Consider the following 21,493-nt stretch of genomic DNA (forward strand, 5'->3'; position numbering starts at 1 on the left):
TGCCCTTTACAGTCCACGCCCTTCTTTCCCTAAATCTGTCTTCCTCCTACACCCAAGGTGCTCTGTCTGTTCACTGCCCAGTCCTGTCTCATGATTTCCTAGGGAAGACACAGCCCCTCTCCACCCTCTTAACCACCATGGGCTCACACTGGACTTAGAACTAGGGTCGATGTCCCCTTGGCAGCCATAACAGCTCCATGAGGTGAATGGATGGGACTGAGAGTGCAGCTGGCTTGCTGTTCTTGTGGTGGTAGAAGTAGGCTGACGAACCTGGCTGTGCTGATCGATGCTTCTAACCCTGCATTTCACCCAGGCTGCAGGTTGCCAAGCACTCTGTGCCAAGGGAAGAATAACCATGGCCCGCTTGCTCCTAACCTCCCCTGAAAAGGATAGAAAGCCTCAGGCCAATGTCATCTGGTGGGGTGGAGATCATATCAGCAAATGTGGAGATTGCCATTGACCCAGTTGTCCGTTTTCCTGTAGATGCAACAGACTTAACGTAACTCCAACATAAACCTTACGCCCAGAGACTCCAGCTTGTTGAAGTTGGCATGGTTGATTGCTACAGCCTTAAATGTGTGAATCGCATCCTTTCAAACGGAACTAAACAGATGCCCCCAAATTCAGATGTGGCCAGTCTTCCAAAAGTGATCAAATCTGTGGTTATACAGAACCAGGAAAACGTAGATTAGATTTCATTCTGAAACTGGAGCCTGCTGGATAATGACCTTGGTCTCATGCACTGTGCCTAAAGTGGCTTGGCGTCTGATAAGTGGCAGTGATAAGCCGGCACCAGACCCACTCGACTCCCCGTTCTGGGCTGCCAGGGCTTCTGCCATTATCAGCGCTCCGTCTGGCTGCACAGGCCAAAAGATGGATCTCCATCAGTGGTGCCTGGTGTCTCCCCATTCATGAGTCTTTGCATTCTTCATACTTTTGATGTTCTTTGTTTCAAAACCATGCAACTGAGAGGATGGATGTGTTTTCTTTGTCCTATGGTGAATGTTAACTGGGTTGGGTTTTTTTTGTGTGTTTTTTTTTTTTTCCCCTAAATGAAAAACCGTTCCACAGAGAGAAGCTGCTCACCCACCAGATGTCTCCATCTCCAAAACAGCCTTGTATTCCCGCATCGGGACCTCCGAGGTGGAGAAGCCGGCGGGCCTTCTGTTCCAGCAGCCAGACTTGGACTCTGCGCTCCAGGTGGCCAGAGCAGAGGTACAGTGGCACAGCCAGGGGAAGGGCCACTCGGGTTGCCCTGGAAAGGATGTGGTGTCTTGTAAATTAGATGCACACCTGGGAAGCCCGTGTCTTTGGAGTCAGCCTTTCTCCTTGGAGCACTGCAGGCAAAAGATGCGTGGCGGTCCGTGGGCCTTGATCTTCCTTAGAAGTCATGTCCGTGGGCTCGGAGGGCTTTGTCTGTTTGTGACAGAAAGCACGCCCCTTTCCTCTGCTTCCCAGTGGGCTCTGGGAGAGTAGTACCTGGCTTACTTCTCCCTCGTGTTTGGGGAAGTTCTCCGACTGTGATTATGATGATTTGGCTTAGGAAGTTTTAATGGCACATTTATTTGATGTCTCTTTGATTCGGTCAAATCCAAATCCACACATTTGGGCTTAACCCTCCTCTTCCTCCTGATTCTAGGTCCTAACCAAGGAGAGAGAGGTCTCGGAGTGGAAAGAGAAATATGAAGAAAGCAGACGGGAGGTGATGGAGATGAGGTTGGTGGTGGAGCCCAACAGTGTCTCTTGGAGAAGTCCTCTTTTCTTTATTGTGCAAGGCCCAGAGTTTTATGAGTATTTTTAGTGTAGTTAAAGAACGGAGTAAAGATATGTACAGTGATAATCCTCCTTCCCAGGGTCTCCCTTCCAGTTCCTCCTGATCATTCACTTTCATGTGCCAGGTGTTGTCATAGATACACAGTAGCCACCATGTACCTAGTAGCAGTGGTGGGAGCTGGCTTGAAATCAGTCGCCTTCCTGGCTGCCATTTTAAGCAGCAAGCAAACTTCTTGGGAATTGCACTGTTTTCTAGGTACCAGTGATTTCATCCTGAAACTCTCCTCTTGTGCCTTCTCAGCACCGATGCCCTCCTGTGGGCCCTTCTTGTGGTTGGTCTCCTGTGCCCTTCCACAGGCTCACTGAAGCCACACAGCTGCATTATTTTTTAGTTTCTTTATTTCTTCTTTTGAGAGGGTCGGGTGGCTCTAGATTTTTAGCTGCTCTGGAAATGAACGGGGTATACTGGGAAGGCTGGAAGGTCTGCCCTTGATTTCCTGCCTCCCAGGGAGGGCTGTCCACTCACTGAGGTGGCAGGATTTCAACATGCCGCCAGCTGGTACAGCTGCACTGGCGTTTGATGGCCTGAGCATCACCCTATCGGCCTCTGGAGCGTCACCAGGTGAAAGCAGGCTCCTCTTCCCAGTTGCTTCTAAGCATGTTGCTTAACTCTGCCTTCCTTTCCCCATCTGTAAAGTGGGGGTAACCTTCAGTGCCTTGCTGCAGTGGGACATAAAGGTGAATCCTTGAATCCTGGAAAGGTTTCTGAGTCTGCAGTGTCCCGGCATCCTCATCAGTAGTGCTGGGGACAGTAGGAGCACAGTCTCTTGGGTCACTGAGGATAAGATGAAGGTGCAGTGAGCTACAGCACTTTCAGGCCCACGGTCCATCCACACGTCTAAAAAGACGTGGCCCTGGCCACCTGCATGTCATCATCATCAGTAACAGCTTTAGACTCAGCCCCACCACATCTTTGTGATCCTGGATGCAAAGAGGTGGCCGTCAATCAGAAAGCATGGAAATGCTTCCGAGTGGGCGTCGGGAAGAATTGAGTGACTGCCCGCTTGAAGGTGGCGCAAGGCTGGTCCACCTATACCCTGGAGCGGGCAGAGGCAGGTCAGCCAGGCCTGGGCCACCCGACTCCTGGGCCTTTGTGGCCTGTGTCCTCAAGGTCTTGTCTCTTTGGCCATTAGCAGCTCTTGGGGGAAAATAATTGCTGAATAATGCAGGGAAACTGGCTTTCCCGAGTCTTCCTTGGAGGGAGGGCTGCTTCTCACCTCAGTGCTCTCATGGGGAGCCGCGAGCGGGCTAACTAGGGGCTCTCAGTGCTCGGGTGCAGCTGCTGTTTACGGGGCTCCCCAAGAAGTGCACCTCCAGGCCTTGGAGAGTCTGCTCTGGTGGAGGAGGAGATGGACTCGTGTTCTGGGAGGCCAGGTGTCTGAGATAGAGAAGATGTTAGAGGGCTCCCAGGGGAAATCAGAGAAGGTCTCCCAGGGGAGAGACACTGCAGCTGGACCTTGAGAAAGAGCAATAAACGAGCACCCCCTGGGCCTCGAAGAGCCTGGGGGCGGGGCGGGGCGGGGGGGGGGAGGTGGGCTGGAGGCGGAGGCAGGCCTTCTGAGGGCGTGGGCCCAGGTGGCTGCAGGCTGAAGGTGGCCTTAGTGGTCAGTGGGGAGTTGAGGGCTTGCAGAGGGCGTGCACTGTGCAGTCACACACTGGGGAAATGAACCGCTGTGTGTGGCTGAGAGTTGGGATGGCCCTGCCCAAGGGAGCCCAACCTTGGCAGGTGAGACTTGTCACACTGTCAATGTGCCCCGTGTGGGAGCATCCTGCTGCCGTGGTCCAACGTGCTTTTGCTTGTCTTACAGGAAGATCGTGGCCGAGTACGAAAAGACCATCGCACAGATGATAGGTGAGTGTCCTGACCATCCTGTGGGGCTTGGGCCTGCCGTGAGGTTTCCAAGTTCAGGGGAGGCCTTGAGAGTGAAGGCTCAGAACATGACGCCCTTCAGGAGGGACCCGAGCACCCAGCGCATGGCTCTGTCCTGGAAACGACCTCCCAGAAGGCGCCCGTGGGAGGCCTGGCAGGCCCCTTCTGACCCAGCCAGGAACCGCTCACCTGGTGGAGAGGGAGATTTGGGCTGGCTTCTGCTTGCAAACCTTGGTTTTTGTTCATGGGAAAGAAATGGAATAGAATCCCTACAGCTAATTAGTTCAGTCTCAAATGACTGAACCTGCCGCTCAGCCTTTACACAGGGTCCGGGGCCTGACAGGAACCTGTGGCCATTGCCCACCTGCTCTGCTGCCACACCTCTGGCAGACCCTGATAACTAACCCTGTGCAGGGAGATTGGCTGCTGCATCCTTGGCAGCCGGCACCGACGGACTAGCTTGGGCCTGCAATGGAAGAAAACCTCAAGCTAACACTAACTCGGCCTTTCTTTTCTTTTCTCTCTCTTTTTTTTTTTAAATACTGAGAAAAGATCTCCCAGAAGTTTTAAGCCCAAGTTTTCAGACTGATGATCACTGTTGAGAAATGACATTCTGACTCTGGGGTCGTGATGTTTGTTTAGCTGTCAATTTATTATTTCCTGTGGTTCTTAGCAATCAGTTTTTTAAAAATCTTTTTCTCAAGTGCGATGATACATGCCCGTAATCCTAGCAAATCAGAAGGCTAAGGCAGGAGAGTCACAAGTTTGAGACCAGCCTGGACAACTTAGTGAGACCCTGTGTCAGAATGAAAATAAAAATCATCTAAGGATGTAGCTCAGCAGCAGAGCCCATGGGTCCAATCCCCAGTAACTGCAAAAACTGGGGGGAAAAAAACCTCTTTTCTCCTAAGGATATATGTAAAATCTCCAGGTCACTGCCAACCACAGTTGATATGTTTAAGCTTTACACTAAGCTAGCAAATGGGCCCCCTCTCTCTCAAATGTTTGGATTTGCCAGTCACACCCCACCTGTAGCTTGTCCCCAGATAAAGAAAACAGAAGCCACAGGAATGGCGGAGAGGCACTGTCCAATCAGAGGAGCTCTCATTGTGGTCCTGTAATAAAGACTGTTTTGCCCCCCACCTCTGGGAGATGCCCCTCGGCTGCCCCCTTCTGTGTGCTTTCCATCACATGAAATTTCTGTGTTCAGTTGTCGTAAGAATGTATGAACACATTCGGATGAGATGGAAACTTCAAAACTCTTGGAATCGACATGCTGGTAAGAGCGGTCGGGGTGAAGGCTTCACATCCTCGGCTCTGCCCATTCAGAGTACCCTTGGGCCTCTGCAGTCTTGGGAAGAGGGGAGCATCGCTTAGACCCATCATGGCTCCTCCGGAACATCCCACTCCATTCCTGAGTATTTTTGCCCTTGGCAGGGACATGCATTTTGGCACATGTAGAAATGGAGGTGAAGGGGCTTGAGGTTTGCTCCTGAGAGAAGGCTGCTCAACGCCAGCTTGGGTGCCCAGTGGGAGAAGCTGATTGAAGCAGGCATTCCCTTTAGAGAACTCGGAGCATGAGACCTTCCTCATTGACACAAGCCGCCTGGCCTTGGGACAGAAAGATTAATTGACTCTCAAGCTTTCCTTGCAGAAAGACTGCAGGTGGGAGCAGTCAGCATTTTCCCCCCAAGATGTGATATAATTCCAGAGTGGCCCTTGGCGGGGGGTGCTGCCCCCTCCCCCCGCCCCACTCCAGGGATTACAGCCACCTGGTGTGTTTGGCCTGAGGTTCTGTCTCCAAGAGCTGGACTCTTGGCATTTTCCTTTTCTTGGGAGAGCTCTCTGGGTGGCTCATGTGACCCCCACAGCATCCGTACCAGGGACACACTGTCACCAGGGTGATATCTCCCTGAGTCCACTCCCGTCCTCATTGCCCCCCTCCATCATCTGCTTTTCCAGAGCTTTCTCATCAGAGGTGGCCTGTCTGTGGTTGTCAGCCTCCAGTCACTGTTGCAGGTCACTGATTAAGGCCACCATATGTTTCAAGGTCCTTGTGTCCTAGTAGAATATAGCAGGAGCCAGAGGCATGACTGGCGGACTGTCGCCGTGGGCACATGTGCTTCTTTCTGGGAAAGGGAGTCTCTCTGTGTGTGAAACGGGCCCATCAGCCACATCTGGGTTCCATAGTTCTCTTCCAATTCTAGTCACCTAACAGCACCGCTCAGGGGAGAGGACACAGGTCCCCTGAGGACTGGGCAGTCAGTCCAGCACCAGCATGAACGGAAAAGGGTTTTGCCGCTGACTCCAGCTTAGCCCACCTGGGCTGGCTCTTCCTGGCTCTGTGGCTCCGCACGGCCTTCACCAGCTGTGACCTCCATCCTGCTGCCATTGTCCCCCCTCAGCTTACTACGAGAATGTGTCTTATTAAATCAGATATTGGCTGTCTGGGATTTGGAACAAAAAGAGATTTCTGTGCTTTCTGCATTCCAGGTTGTTGCAATTGTTTTTTTCTGCTTTTCTAACAACTGCCCTGATTATCTGTTTTGCTTCCATTTTCTGTTGCTTCTTGCCCTTTGCTTGCAAAACAAACAGGCAAGCCTGGTAAGTAGACGCTTCCCCCTAACTGGTCCCCTACCCGTTGCAACCCTTGTTTGTGTTTTGTTTTTCCATTTTTGTTCGTTTTGCTTTTGCGTATTTGCTGCATTTAATAACATTTTGCCTGAAGAAGCCAGAAAAATCTTCAGAAGCATCGTTCTGTTGTTGGGTCCGGGGTGTTTCTGGTCTGAGACTGATTTCCTGATTTTTAAGAACCTAACTGCATTGGTCACATATAAAAAGCTTTGTGTGCAGTATTCTTGCCGCCTTGGTCTCCTGGGAACTGGGCAATTCTATTTTTGAAAGGGTTAGGTTGGGAGGAAAGGAAACCTAAGGCAGGCAACGTCTTGATCCAGGAAATCAGACTAGACTCCTTTTGATAAATGACTCCTTTACCCCACAGAGTGAGATTCATATGTGGCCACAAATCAGCCCAGAATCGATGTCTCACCCCATGCTGAAAACTAAGGAAGAAGCTAAAATTCAAAGAAGAAAAAGAAGCTTTGGGTTGCTAGTGAAACTTAGAAACACGCTTTGTTTTAGGAACGTAGACTTAGCAAGCAGGCTGCTGGTGATTCTGTTCCGTGTTCTTAAGTCCCCATGACACTGCCACACAGATTCAGGAGTGACACCATTACAGGATTTATTATGGACAGTGACGTTGTGGATAGTGAGTCACTGGTATTGGACTCTTCCTAGGTGTCAAGGGCTTTGTCTGTAGTATGTCATTTAATCCCCCCCCCCCCCACAATGCTGTGTGATAGAAATGCTATTGTTTCCTATTTCAGGTGAGGTAACTGAGACTCAAAAAGGTCAAAAACTGCCCACGGTCACATAGCTAGGAAGTGTCAGAGTCAGGATTCGAACCTGGGCAGTTACATTCGGGAGCACCTTGGCCCTGTCCTGTGTAGCTCCAAGCTGCTGGTAGGAAGAGTGCTAAGGACCCTTGTGATCACAGAGGCAGGGACAGAGGGGCATTAGGCATCTTCTTGGCCAGTGGGGTCCTGGTCCTGGAGCATCTCCATCACTGGGGAGCTTGTTACCGATGCAGAGCCGCAGCTCCACCGACACCTACCAAACCAGAAAGTCAGGTGGGCCTCAAAGCCCATGCACAGCCCTCCACCTGATCACATGCAGCTTGTAATGAGGCCCTGGGACCCAGAGAGGTCAGGACCCTTGATGTCAGGTTTGGAGCTAAAAATTCAGCCTGTGGCGCCATCACACCACATGCCAAGGGTCCCCTAACTCAAGCCAGATGCAGACTTAGGAGGAACCTTAGGAACAAAACCCCAAAGCAACCTCCCTGGTGTCACAGGAACTGCGTCTTTCGAGGCCTGGCCCCACAAGAAGCCCACGTAGAAACACACTCCCTATCATGGCTCTGAGTTTAGACACAGACTCTGCTGCTTCCTCGGTAACCGAGGGACTTAGCTGTTCACACCCCCATCTCACCTTCTGTAAAATGGGGACAAGAAAACTTGCACCTGGGTCTTTGTGAGGTTTCACTTGTTCATTCATTGCATGGACTTGTGTGGTGGCATCCTATGTGCCTGGAACAGAGTGGTGGACGAAATCAGCCAGCGCCCGCCTGGAATGTGTTCAGTGGGGACAGAAGCCAGCGCGCACACCTGTACAGGTCCCTGTGTGCACATAGCTGCTAAAACGATATGGGGCGGCGGCTGCAGTGGGGAGGAAAGGCAAGGGCTAGAGCGTGGGGGAGGGCGTTTCCTACACCTTGGCCAGTGACAAGGGTCAGAGACCTGCGTGAATGGGAAGCTCTGGAGCCACCTGAGCCCTGGGGCAGGAGGCACCTGGGTGTTGAGGCCATCAGGCTGGAGCAGAGATGCCAGGGAGGATAAAGGGCCAGAGGGTGTGGGGAAGGAGCCTGGATTTTAGTCCCAGTGCATGGGCGGCCATTGTGGGGGTTCTGCAGGGGTAGAGTGAGGGTGACCTTTCAGCTCTGGCTGGGTGCTGGAGTAGAGCCCTGCACCTGGTGGCTGCTCACCAATTCCAGATGTGCTTCCCGGTGGCAGCCAGCACTAGGAGTCAGTCCCGGGCAGCCCCTTCCCAGGAGATCTGGGGCGGCAGGTCTGCTGGGTGTGTCCCCCAGAAGCCCTGGGGCCTCTGCCTTCCTCACTCTGCTGTCACCAGGCCAGTGAAGTCCTGAAGCCCCTGGGCTTGGCATGCAGAGGCTGGAGGAAGCCCAGGCCTCATGTAGAGTGTCTGAGGAAGCCTGTCGCATCAGCACAGAGATGGCCGAGGGCCAGAGAGGCGCTCTGGAGAGCAGTGCTCTTCCTCACACCAGGGCTGGCAGTCACACTGGGCCTGGGGCTTGTTCTTCGTGCATCACTGAGAAACTCACTTTGCAGAAATGACTGTTTTCCTAGAGCCCAGTCCTCACTGCACAGAGGAGTGTCAGTGTTGGCCTGAAACAGCTGCAGGAGGACTGTCTTGTGGGCTTTGGGATTCTGGGATATTTTAGGGATGAAGAAACCTTTGTCTCTCCCGATGACCTTCTGTCAGTCTTGGTAGCACTTGGGAAGCCCGGGCCACGGCACCCATTAATCTTGCCCCACACAAAATTCAGTAGCCATGTCTTCCTTTTTTCTCAGCAGAAAAAATAGGCTCGGTGGGGTCCCCAGTGTAGATTTGTCAGTGATGCATTGAGCAGGATACAGAATAAGGGGTAATGTCCACCCCGTGTGCTATTGCATGGGCCCAGGCCTAAGATGCTGGAGCCATCAGAGACCATCTGGGAGGGATCTGGGGAGTCGGCCCATCCCAAGGACAATCGGCCAGGGCTGATTGGGCTGAGTTACACCAAAAGCTTCTGCTGGCTCCAGAGGCCCAGTTTGGATTCCACAGGCTCCATCGTTTGGCTTCTTGTCTCTCCCCCCAGAGGATGAACAGAGGGAAAAGTCAGTCTCGCACCAAACAGTGCAGCAGCTGGTGCTGGAGAAGGAGCAAGCCCTGGCCGACCTGAACTCCGTGGAGAAGTCTCTGGCCGACCTTTTCAGGAGATACGAGAAGATGAAGGAGGTCCTGGAAGGTTTCCGCAAGGTGCGTCCCAGCTCGTGGGCAGAGCAGGAGGCTGGCCTGTTTGGGCAAGACGTCAGGGGCCCCGTTGTGTGGGGGTGGGAGTCTGAAGGAGGCTGGGGAGTCAGACTGGCCACTGGGTTCTACCTGCATCAGAGTTGGCGGGGTGCCCTAGTCAGGGCGTTTCTCCTGGGGGGTTCTGACACCTGTCCTCTGCCATGCTAGAATGAAGAGGTGCTAAAGAAATGTGCACAGGAGTACCTGTCCCGCGTGAAGAAGGAGGAGCAGAGGTACCAGGCCCTGAAGGTGCACGCAGAGGAAAAGCTGGACAGGTAACACAGCCCTTCGGCTGGGAGCTCTGGCGGCCCCTCCTGCTGCCCAGGGTAGGGACGAGGGAGGCAGGAGGTGTCTGCGGTGATTTACGGCCATCTATAGGAAGAGGTCTGATTTCTGGGTCCCCTCTCCCCACAGGGCCAACGCTGAGATTGCCCAGGTTCGAGGCAAGGCCCAGCAGGAGCAGGCCGCCTACCAGGCCAGCTTGAGGAAGGAGCAGCTGCGAGTGGATGCCCTGGAAAGAACGCTGGAGCAGAAGGTGACAGGGGAGGGTGGGCCTCTGGGCGGGGGTTGGTGCCCTGACGGCCGGCTACTCCATCAGATACACCGAGGTGGGGCTCCCGGGCAGAGCTGGCCCAACAGTTCATGCTTCCTGAGAAGCCTCTGGGAGGCCCGGTTCAGTGCTAGTCCTGAAACAGACTTTCTCTCCACCCTTCCTAGAACCACAGTCTGCACAGGGGTTTATTTCCATTTTTCATTCCTTGTCGGCATCATTCATGTGTCGAATATTTGTTAGCACCTGTGATGTGCTGGCACGGTTCTGGAAGCTGCAGCCCGTGTGCTTGTTGGAGAGTGATCCGTGCCTGCCAGGCTCTGCAGAGGATGGGTAGCGTCAGGCTAAAGGGCCCGCGTTCCATGGATGGAGGTGGACTTCCCAGAGTTGCTCGTCTTGTCCCTGGTTTCCTTCCTTCAATCTGGTGCTCAGCGCACGGTGTGCCCGTCTCCCTGGGTTCCTAGATGAGGAGCCCCTGTGGCCCTGGAGCCTTATATGCTTAGACCAGTGAGTCTGGTTCTCTAGGCAGTGGCCAGCCCATTCCAGATAAGGGCCCAACCTTAGGATCCCCCAGTGGTCATTTGAGAGTGGTCTGGGCAGCATCGCTTCTCGAGCAGCTGGGCTTTGCTGGGCAGAGGTGATGGGTCTTGATAGGCAGGTGAGCATCAGGAGTCCAGTGTGTCTCCCAGATGGCCTGTGGAAACATCCTGCTGTCCCCAGGAGGTTAGCTCTTCTTGTCCGCCCACACCCTGCCAGGTTGCAGTATGGCTGACCAGAGCAGGTTGTGGGTCGGGTGCAGTGACCTCTGCCCTGGACAGTACCAACTCACTTCACTAGGGGAGGTCAGGGAAAGAAGCTGGGAATCAGGATGCTCAGCTCCTCCCTACTCTGCCATCTAATGGCCCCAGGCAAGCATTGTCCTTCCCCTTGGTTGCTAAGCTCCCTTTTGCTCTAGAGATAAAATGCACAGATGAAATTCCCTGCAGTCGAGTCTGGTACTGACTTAGCCTACTGGGCATCTTCCACACATTGCTGGTGTTCTCCATCCAGGTAGAATTGCTTCAACCTTGGGCCATTTCTCAAGTAAACCTCCAAAGAGCTCAGCCCAGACCACCCGTCAGAGGCAAATAGAGGGGCAAGGTCCATACTGTGTGCTGGCTACTCGCCCAGAAGGACTTTATGTTTTTTGCCTCATTTTTAATTTTTAGAGAGATGTCATCACCTACCTTTTAAAGATAAGGAAACCAAGGTTCAGAGAGGTTGTGTACCTTGCCCAAGGTCACATAGCCAGAGCTGGGATGTATACTCAGATTGTTTGGCTTTGAGTTCTCCTGCCGCTTTAGGTAACCCCATTGCCCCACAGAGTCCAGTGGTCTTCTAAGTGGCTTGATTTCAAACATCAAGAACTTAATTCTTGTCTTCATTTTCAGAATAAAGAGATAGAAGAACTCACCAAGATCTGTGATGAACTGATTGCCAAAATGGGAAAAAGCTAACTTTGAACCAAATGCTGGGACTTGACCGTCACGTGCAATATGGCCGTGGGCGCTCTGCCGTCCTTCCACCCACAGGGACAGGCTCTGTTTTCACTTTTCGTATGCACTACTGTATTTCCTTTCTGAATAAAGTTGATTTGATTGTATGCAGTGCTAAGGAGACTATCAGGATTTCTTGCTATTGGTTTGCATTTTCCTAGTATAATTCATAGCAAGTTGACCTCAGAGTTCCTGTATCAGGGAGATTGTCTGATTCTCTAATAAACACATTGCTGACCTTGGTCTTGCCCTTTGTACACAAATTCCCAGGTGAGCAGGTTTGATTTAATATGAACATGTACAGCGTGCATTGGGACTCTTGCCTTAAGGAGTGTAAACTTGATCTGCACTTGCTGATTTGTTTAAAAAAAAAATGCATGTTTCAAATAAAATTCTCTATTGTAAATAAATTTTTTTCTTTGGATCTTGGCAATGAGTGTGGCTGTGATTTATTTTCTGGGAAGGGGTTGAGCCTTTCTTGCCTTCATGAAATAATATCAGATTTGGCCTCTTGCTCTTCTTTGGGCTCATTTCTTTCTCCACTGATTCTCACTCATTATCATGGCTGGGTTTGTAAGATGAAGCTAATGAGAAATATTGACTTGCTACTTAAATAATTAAGTGGATGCATTGGATTAACTTAGATTTTTGTTTTTACAAAGCCTCTGGCTTAGGAGGCAAAATCTATTTCCTTTTATTGGGTCCAGGAAGTAAAGGGCTGTCATTCTTCCTGTCTGGCCCTTGATATGCAAAGATCAACCCTGAATCGTCATCTATTCCCCTCTAAATGATTAGGAAAGGGCAGGCAATGACCAGGAGGCAGCTAATTAAGCTGCTTATTTAATCAACTGCCAGCCGTCAGACTCCTTCACTACTCCCCACTTGCTCAGGGGCAGAGGGTCAAGGACAGGAGGAGAGGGGTTCAGATGAAAGGGTGTGTTTTGTTTCCTAGGTCCAGCAGCTTACAACAGCAGACACTCTGTTCCAGAGGCCAGAAGTTCTAAGAGCCTTGGTGATATTGGACCCTCCAGGGCTCTGAAGGAGGATCTGCTCTGTGCCTCTCTGAGCTTCCATTGGTTGCTGGCCGCCCTTGCTGTCCCTTGGCTTGACCTCTGCCCCTGGCATCACATGGTTTCTCCTTTCTGTATTTCCCTCTCCTTTCTTATAGAACGCCTGGCATTGGACTTAGAGCCCATTCCAAATTCAAAATAACCTCATTTTGAGATTCAGCTTTATCTGTCAATATATTTGTTTCCAAATAAGGCCCATCCTTAGCAGGGATGCGGAGATGGCTGTCTCTTCTTGTTGGGGAACGTGTGTCAGTGGGATGTGGGATGAGGCCCAGGCACCCCAGTGGCCCTCAGCTGTCATCTTCTGCCCTAGGCACAGTGGCTCTGGGCTGCTCTCTTTACAAAGGCCCACCCCCCCAACAGGGAAGGCCCCTAGCAGCCTCAGCTATGGGGGTGTGGGCAGGGTGGGGGTCTCTTCTGTGACTTGAAGGTGGATGAAGCTCACCTGCTCAGCTCAGCTGCAGGCCTGTCCCTTTGTGGTTTTCCTTCAGCCCACGTGTAGTCATTCTCTTTCAGTGAGCCAAAGTCCCCAGCGCCCATTGACTCTAACTTGTCCCAGGATGTCTGGAGCTCAATGTGCTGCCCTCTGGTAAACTGTCACAGCAGTAAATGCTGAGGGGCTGCGCAGCATTCCCAGTGCTTGACCCAGCCCCCGCGAAGGAGGCTGTGCATTCGCATGGTGCTTGGTGTTTTGCCCTCATCCTGCAAGCCGCAGGAGTCCAGGAATTACTCCTTTAGGTTTAACTCCAGAGCCCCTCACAGGGCTTGAGCGGCTTGGGTTCATGGTTTTCTGCAGTGAGCTAGGGCGCACACCAGGGGGCGCCCGAGGCAGCTCAGGAAGAGGGTCTTGGGAAGACTTTGGCCTGGGATTAGGGGATTCTTGGGAGAGGTAGTGGGTAGTGGGCTGTGCTCCTGGTCGGATGCTGTCAGGGAGACAGGCAATTCTAGGAATGAGTTTCATTGCTTCTTCTCTAAAACTGCCGTCGGTGAAAAGCCAGGATCTTTGCTCCCTTTTGTGTGCTCAGACACTTCTAGGGGTCGATGTTGTTTTTTCTGGACCCCACCACAATCCGAGTGGCCTGATGCTGATGATCTGTGACGTTGTTTATGGTCAAGGCCCAGCACTGAGTGCCAGGCCAGCTCCAGGTTTCAGAGGCTGCTTTGTTCTTTCTCAGGAGGAGGACTTTTATTTTTGTTTTATTTTTTATATTTTCATGTTTTTGGTGGCAGCCCAGCTGACACCTTAAGCATGTGCACGTTTTTAAAGTCTGGGCAGCCGCGGCCAAACAGCCTTCCACTAAGGCTATACCCATATGTAATTGCTCCCCCGCCCTCAGGGAGGAGTGTGATTGGCCCCCACGCTGCTCTCCTGCCTGTCGGCCAGCCTCGCATGACCTCAGCACAACTACTTCACCACCCTGGCCCTCCCTGGGAGGTGGCTCTGTCTCTGGGATGCTACAGGAAGTGCCACGTCAGCCCCCCCATTGTCCGTCAACATGCTTTACTGGGGTGCTAAATGGAGTATTTCCATCAATGTGATTCCCTCAAAACCTTTAAGGGCTGTGTCAAGGTGAGCCAGAGGTATGAGGCCAGGAGACCTCAAAGAGAAGGTGGGAGTGGAAAGACAATAGCCCTCTTCCTTGTCAGCTCCCTCATAGGCATTTTGGCAGGGAGATGGAGAGGAAAACTCACCCCCAGCACCTGCCCCTGGGGAGCTAGACTCTAAGGCATCAGCCCTGCCACCTTCTAGCTGTGAGCTCAGGGCAGGTCACTGACCCTCTCTGGACCCAGGTGTTGTATCTCTGCTTACCCAAAGTGCAGTTGGGAGGAGTTCCTGGCCTCTAGGGCCCCCCGGGGTTGAGATCAGCCACTTTTTCTCCTCTGCTTACTTTCTATCACCATGTGGACTTGTGTGTGCTCATGGATGGGATGGCTGGACAGTCCCCCCGCAGCTGTGAGATTAGCAGGGCCTTAGGAACCTCAGCTTGCCAGGTCAGTTGTAATTTGAAGCTTCTAATATATTTCTTTCCAGCTCGGCACCTCCCCTGGGGCTCTCAAGTTAAAGGTGGCTGGAGATACTAAAACTACCTTTTGAGGCTAGAGATGTGGATGAGAGCAGGAGGGAAAGATGGAAGGGGTCCCTGATGACTTACGGGGGCAGGGGTCCTGGGGGTTTCTTTTCCATTCAACTTCGGGGCTCAGCCCCTTAGGTGTGATATCTGAGGGACCAAAGGCCAAGCCAAAGAGCATTCCCTGCAGACACCTGCATCCCAGATTTCTGACTCCAGGAGAGAAAAACAGTGCTCTGCATGGGGCACTTGAAAGAGATAATGCGGATGGTGCTGGTGACTGCTCCTTCCCTGGATCATGGTAAGATGCTAAGGTTTCTTTTCTTTCCTTTTTTTTTTTTTTTTTTTTTTTTTTAATATTTAACAGTTTCTTCTAACATTAACATATTCTTACTACTATGGTACAGGAACACATAACAGGTTACCATATTAACCCTTTTTAAGTGTATAGTATGGTATTATTAACTATAACCCAATTGTTGTGCAACAGATTTCTAAAACTTTCTCATCTTGCAAAACTGAAACTCCATGTCCATTGAACAATCCCCTGTCCCTCCTAACCTACCCGCTTACCAACCACTATTCTCCTTTTCAATTTGAATCTCTATTTCCTTCCTTATATTTGGGGCTTTCAGGCATTTATTTCTCCAATGAGCTCTTGGCCTCCTGCTGTTTGTCTCCTCCTCCTCCAGTGTATTGGTCTACTCGAAGGTTTACAGAAGTCTCTTAGGATTTCTTCACTTTTCTTCATTCTTGTTTCTTTTTGTTTCTCTAACTCAATAATTTCAAATTCCCTGTTTTTTAAAAGTTCACACATTCTTTCTTCTATTTTTAAATTTTTTAAAAATTTTAGTTGTAGATGGACACAATACCTTTTATTTTTGTTTATTTTTATATGATGCCAGGGATTGAACCCAGTGCCTCATGCATGCTAGGCAAGTGCTCTACCACTGAGCTACAACCACAGTCCCTCTTTCTTCTGTTTGATCACATATGTTAGTCAACTCCTTTAGGGATTTTTTTCAACTAGTTATTGTATTCTTCAGTTCCAGAATTTCTTCTTGGGTCTTTTCTATGATTCCTATCTTTGTTGATATTTTCACTTTGTTCATATAGCATTTTTCTGATTTTGTTTGTGCTCTTTTATAACTATAAGATAGTTATTTTTAATTCCTTGTCAGGTAACTCATGGATCTCCATTTCTTGACGGTCTGTTTTTGAAACTTATTCTTTTGACTGAGCTATGATTCCCTGTTTCTTCATGTGCCTTCTTATTTTATTTATTTATTTATTTATTGCTGTTTTTTTAATTATTTTAACAAACAACCACCTCTTCCAGTCTTTATAGATTATTTTCAAACAGGAAAAAAACATTCATAAGAAACAAACAGCCTGGCTACTAATTCTGGGGGCCTCACAAACTTTCTCTGGGGGTGTACCTCTTCTGGGCTTGTGCATTTAATCAGGAATAATCGTCAGCTTTTTTTTAGGAGTTTGGAGCCTTTTCTTTCCCTATGTCTTTCTGCAGTACTGCTGGTGTTTTAGCGCTACAACAAGACATTGAGTTCTGTTTTGTTTTTAACCCCTAGGAACCCCAATGTGCCAGTTCCTCATTGATGCTCCAGGTCAGGTGAGATAGAAAGCAGTTGTTTGGACATCCCCCCCACCCCAGTAGCTGGAATGCGGATGTACATTATGCTCTTCTCTTTCCCTCTCATGGACTGGACTCAGGTGTCTAGGTCATTGCACATCCTGAGCATGCTGGGCACCACCAGGTAAGAGTTTTCAGAGAAAGATGCTAGAGCTATTTTCATTTATGATTATTTGTTATCTTTGACTTACAGCTCAGTTCCTGAAAGTTCTGTGGAGAATGTATGTGCTAAGAACTCTAGGGGTGGGACTCAGGCCCTGGATCCCTGAGCTCAGATGCTGCAGGAAGTGATGGACCCAGCCAAGGCCAGGCTTTCTGTGTAGAAGCCATCAGGACTATGGCACCCTAAGCAGAAAGACACTCCCTACAGTGGCCAGTAGGGGGAGCCCAAGGACCTGCTTAGCTGGGTGCCCCAGAAGTGGTCCCCACAGCGGGGATGTCAAGAAAGCCCTGGGTAATGTATTTCAAACTTTACAATTTTTTTTTCTAGTTGTTAATAAATCTTTATTTTATTTATTTTTTATATGTAATGCTGAGAATCAACCCAATGCCTCACATGTGACTTACAAGGGCTCTACCACTAAGCCACAACCCCAGCTCCATCAAACTTCTTCTTCCTTTTTTTTAAACATTTTTTTAGTTGTACATGTACACAATATATTTATTTTTATTTATTTACTTATTTTTATGTGGCGCTGAGGATCGAACCCAGGGCCTAATGCATGCGAGGCAAGCCCTCTACCACTGAGCTACAACCCCAGCCCTCCATCAGACTTTTTAATTGAAAACTTACATGAGGCCCTAAAGTCCAGGGGCAATTATCTGGGAAAAGTTTGGGTGAAGAGGAAGAAGCAGCGTAGAGAAAGCAGATCTGTCCACTTATGCAGGCTTCTTCTACGATATACCCCTACACTGCATACACACACACACACACACACACACACACACACACACACACACTGTGGTCTTGGAATTGGGATAGGATGGGGGCAATACTCCAAACTTTAAAAGGAAAGGTGCAGGGTGTGTGTGTGTGTGCCTATGTGGCTGTCGGTGTGCGCTGCTATAGTTCCCCTGTGCAGACAGACACTCAGCCTGCCTGCCTGCAGGGCCTGCACCCACCACTGATGTCCAGCAGAGGGGGCTGGTTACACCAACCACCATCTGCTCCACACCAGGAAACAATGTCACCATAAACAATCATGCTCAAGAATGTTGGTGAGGATGTGGGGAAAAAGGCAAACATTGCTGGTGGGAATGCAAATTGGTGCAGCCAATATGGAAGGCAGTATGGAGATTCCTTGGAAAACTGGGAATGGAACCACCATCAGACCCAGCTATCCCTCTCCTTGGTCTATACCCAAAGGACTTAAAAACAGCATACTACAGGGACACAGCCACATCAATGTTTATTGCAACACAATTCACAATAGCTAAACTGTGGAGCCAGCCTAGATGCCCTTCAGTGGATGAATGAATAAAGAAAATGTGGTATATATACACAATGGAATATTACTCAACAATAAAAGATAATAAAATCATGGCATTTACAGGTAAATGGAAAAGATAATGCTAAGTAAAGTTAGCCAATCCCAAAGAACCAAATGCCAAATGTTTTCTCTGATATAAGGAGGCTGATTCATAGTGGCGATGGGATGGGGGAACATGGGAGGAATAGACGAACTCTAGATGGGGGAAGGGAGTTGGAGAGGAAGGGAAGGGAATGGGGGTAGAAAAGAGGATGGAATGAGGTGGACATCACTTCCCTAATTACATGTATGAAGACACGATGAGGTGAATATACTTTGTATACAACCAGTGATATGAAAAATTGTGTTCTATATGTGTCATATGAATTGTAATGCATTCTGCTATCATATATAACAAATTAGAATTAAAAGAAGAATGTGGGGGAAGACATTTGTAAAATTTTGAGTGAACAACTGAGGTGAAAAAAGTAAGTAGAGCACAATCTCATCTTTTAAAATTTATATATATACACACAAAATATTGATATACTATTGACGGTTAACTTTGACCATGGAATTAGAATTATTTTTCTTTTCAATATATTTTGCCTCTGAACTTGTCCTTATAAGTGAGTTGCATTTGCAAAATGAAAAAAAAATTAACAATTCTTTGTTTTTATTATTTTTTTTAAAGAGAGAGAGAGAGAGAATTTTAATATTTTTAGTTTTCGGCGGACACAACATCTTTGTTTGTATGTGGTGCTGAGGATCGAACCCAGGCCACATGCATGCCAGGCGAGCGCGCTACGGCTTGAGCCACATCCCCAGCCCCAATTCTTTGTTTTTCAATTGTGAGAGCCCAGGGGCCTGGCTCAGGACGGTAAGCTCTGCCTCTGGCCTCTGGCTCCTGCAGGCTGGGCAGCATGGTTGGAGGCTGGCTAACCAGGGGAGGGTAGGCAGGATCTAAAATGTAAAACAAAAGCAGTGTCTGCCCCCAGTCTCTTGCCACACTGTTCTCCTACCAAGTGCATCCCTCCTGCCTCTCCTGACCTCTCTGGCAGTGCTAGTCAAAGAGGAGAGCGACAGTGGGTTCCTTTGGACCCCACCTCAAGTCTGACTGTGGTACCAGCTGCTGCTGCTGCCACTAAACACAAAACCCTGAGCATCAATTGTTCTTCAGCCAGATGGCAGCAGCTTCTAGGGTCAGTCATAGCCTACTACGAAACCCCCTCCTATTTTATTCCCAAACCCCACATCCAATGCACAACCCAAAGACACTACTCTAAACCAGTCCACCCCATTCATGAATACATGAATGCAATTGCCAACAATGACATTTGTGTACTAGCACCAGGACCTACAGGGACACATGCACCCACACATATATACATGTATGAACAGGCATGCACACACACACAACATCCATCCACATGCAAAAGCAGAGTTGTTGAGTAATACATTCAATCAACCAATTCTAGAGGATTTGTCAAGCACTTTCTAAGGGCCAAGTTCAGTTGTTGGGTTCCTAGAAGACAGAGATGGGTAAGCCACCCACCGAATCCTCCAGAGTAACTACTCTGCAAAGAGTTCAGGCATCAGGACAGGCAGGATTGCAGGATAAGGAGAGAGGTAAATTCAGAGTTGCCTCCCAGCTATGTAGTGTCTTATATTTTCTTGTGTGTGTGTGTGTGTGTGTGTGTGTTATGTGGGGTTCCTATTTTCTTGAACACAATTACAGGTAGAGTAGCTACTCTCCTGTGCTACTTTATAATTTCCATAACTCAGGAGAGGCTGAGAAGAAACCTGGGAGACAGTCCATCCTCCGATCTCATAATCTGCCCAATTTCAGGTTCCTGTTACTATGCCTAGGGCTTTCTGCAACCCTGGAGTGGTGGTCCAAGCTTGATGGACCACGGTTCGAGGTGGATGTGACTGATGCGTTCCTCGGTGAGGGGCAGAGGCTTTGCAAGCCAAGTCACTGAAGACATGCCAAGGTTCCACCCTGGTCCCCGGCACAAAAGCTCTTGGTCTTGCCCTTGACTTTTAGGTAGTTCTTGTTCCCAGAGAGAACAAATTGAAAAATTACCCATCAACAAAGCAACCCATTAGGCAGAGCTCTTAATATTGTAAAACTCCATTTTTATTGAAATATTTTTATCAAAACATTTCTGGATACAGAAAGCTAGAGTCCCCCAGAATGTCAGAGCTAGGAGGGATCTGAGAACCTGCTGTCTAACCTCATTGACAGCTGACACTCAGGGTTTGACCCTCGGGGAAGCCTTTTTAAAGACTCTTCCAGGTGGCCCCAGGTGGCTCCAGGAAGATCCTGGTGCTCTAAGGGAACCGGAGTGCACTGCTTCTCTAGGAGGAGGCTGGGGAGGAAGTACCTGGGACCCAGTTAGTCCCTGTGAGAAGCCCTTGCTCACAGTGAGAACTTCAGTTCCCCTCTGAGAACCTGGGATACGCCCCATCCTGCGCTGAAACCAGAACCCAGAACAGGAAGTGCTTGGAACCTTGCCTGCTGTCGCCATGGTGCCCGCAATGCCCCCAGGAAACCAAGGCAAGCCGCCCAGCTAAGAAGAAAAAGGTGAGCTCCAGATGTCATCAGAGCTATCGGAATTCAGGCTCAGAAGTGACCAGCCGCCAGCCCTCCTGAATTCAGAGACAGTGCCATGAGGGTCCCTCCCCTGGACACATCTCCTCAGTAAACACTCTGGTGCTGGGCGAAAGGGCCTCCCAACTGTAAGCAGGACTGGTTCTTCCATCCACTCTAGAGACCCAGAGGGCCTCGGAGGGCCGGGTCCTGCTCACCCTGGGCTCAGCTGGCAGAGGGACCTCAGGAATTCCCTGCTGGAGAGCAGGGGCTCTGGGAGCTGGGAGGCCATCAGAAGCAGCTCCCATTACTCAGAGGGACTCAGGAGCTGACTCTCAGAAGCCACTAAGGGCCTATTGCCTGGTGGGATGAGAAAAGAACACACACGCTCCGGGCCACGGAGGCACCCCTGGTTCAGGATCAGCTAGTGAGGCTCCCGGGTATCCTGTCAAGGGAAGCAGTGGCCGGGAGAGCTCCGGGCGAACCCCAGAACCCTTTCCCCAAGCTGAAGGATTCCTGCCATCCTGGAGTCCTGGTGGCGTGTCTCATTCTGGGCAGACCAGGTCTGCCCTGGTGTGGAACGCGGTTCCTCTGTTCTCCGATTGCTCTCCGCCACGTTGAGGTCTTGGGGTTGAAATCAAGGGACGTGGGAAGCTGGAGGGGGGTTTTCAGAGAGCAAGTTGCAGGCCATTCTAACTCCTGGGTGGGAGGGGTGAGAGAAGCAGCTTCGTCTTCCCTGGGGACGGGAGAAACCTCCCGGGCAAGGTGGAAATCCAGCCATGAAGGAAACATCTTTTTTAATGGTGCTGGGAATCACACCTCGGGGCTCACACTCACTAAGCAGTTGCTCCACCACTGAGCCACACCCCAGCCCAGGCTGACTTGATATGCAAGGTTTTGGGGGGAAAGGGGGCGGGTAACAGGGATTGAACTCAGGGGCACTCCACCACTGAGCCACATCCCTCTATTTTGTATTTTATTTAGAGACAGGGTCTCACTGAGTTGTTTAGTGCCTCACTTTTGCTGAGGCTGGCTTTGAACTCATGATCCTCCTGTCGCAGCCTCCCAAGCCCCTGGGATGACAGGCGTGCACCACTGCACCCGGCCAGATTGGTTTCTGTTGCATGCAAACAAATTGCCTTGAAAGACAGTTGGAAAATCC

At 50.1% G+C, this 21,493-nt stretch overlaps 2 protein-coding genes across 10 annotated transcripts in view; both read left to right on the top strand.

The window, feature by feature from the left end:
* Tacc2 (transforming acidic coiled-coil containing protein 2) overlaps positions 1-11,912 on the top strand; it is a 190,705-nt gene extending 178,793 nt beyond the window's left edge. For all 9 annotated transcript variants that reach the window (XM_077105524.1, XM_077105516.1, XM_077105517.1 and 6 more), the window contains 7 exons: positions 1,072-1,215; positions 1,640-1,716; positions 3,642-3,685; positions 9,201-9,361; positions 9,563-9,669; positions 9,809-9,929; positions 11,375-11,912. In XM_077105524.1, the coding sequence (XP_076961639.1) occupies positions 1,072-1,215; positions 1,640-1,716; positions 3,642-3,685; positions 9,201-9,361; positions 9,563-9,669; positions 9,809-9,929; positions 11,375-11,440 (720 nt within the window). In that variant the 3' untranslated portion in view covers positions 11,441-11,912. The remainder of the gene's footprint in view (positions 1-1,071; positions 1,216-1,639; positions 1,717-3,641; positions 3,686-9,200; positions 9,362-9,562; positions 9,670-9,808; positions 9,930-11,374) is intronic.
* A 4,386-nt stretch (positions 11,913-16,298) lies between these two features.
* Positions 16,299-21,493, top strand: part of Btbd16 (BTB domain containing 16) — a 51,754-nt gene continuing 46,559 nt past the window's right edge. The window contains exon 1 of the mRNA XM_077105361.1: positions 16,299-16,393. Coding sequence (XP_076961476.1) covers positions 16,299-16,393 — 95 coding nt within the window. The remainder of the gene's footprint in view (positions 16,394-21,493) is intronic.

The sequence above is a fragment of the Callospermophilus lateralis genome, chromosome 15 (genome assembly GCF_048772815.1).
Source record: "Callospermophilus lateralis isolate mCalLat2 chromosome 15, mCalLat2.hap1, whole genome shotgun sequence".
NCBI lineage: Eukaryota > Metazoa > Chordata > Mammalia > Rodentia > Sciuridae > Callospermophilus > Callospermophilus lateralis.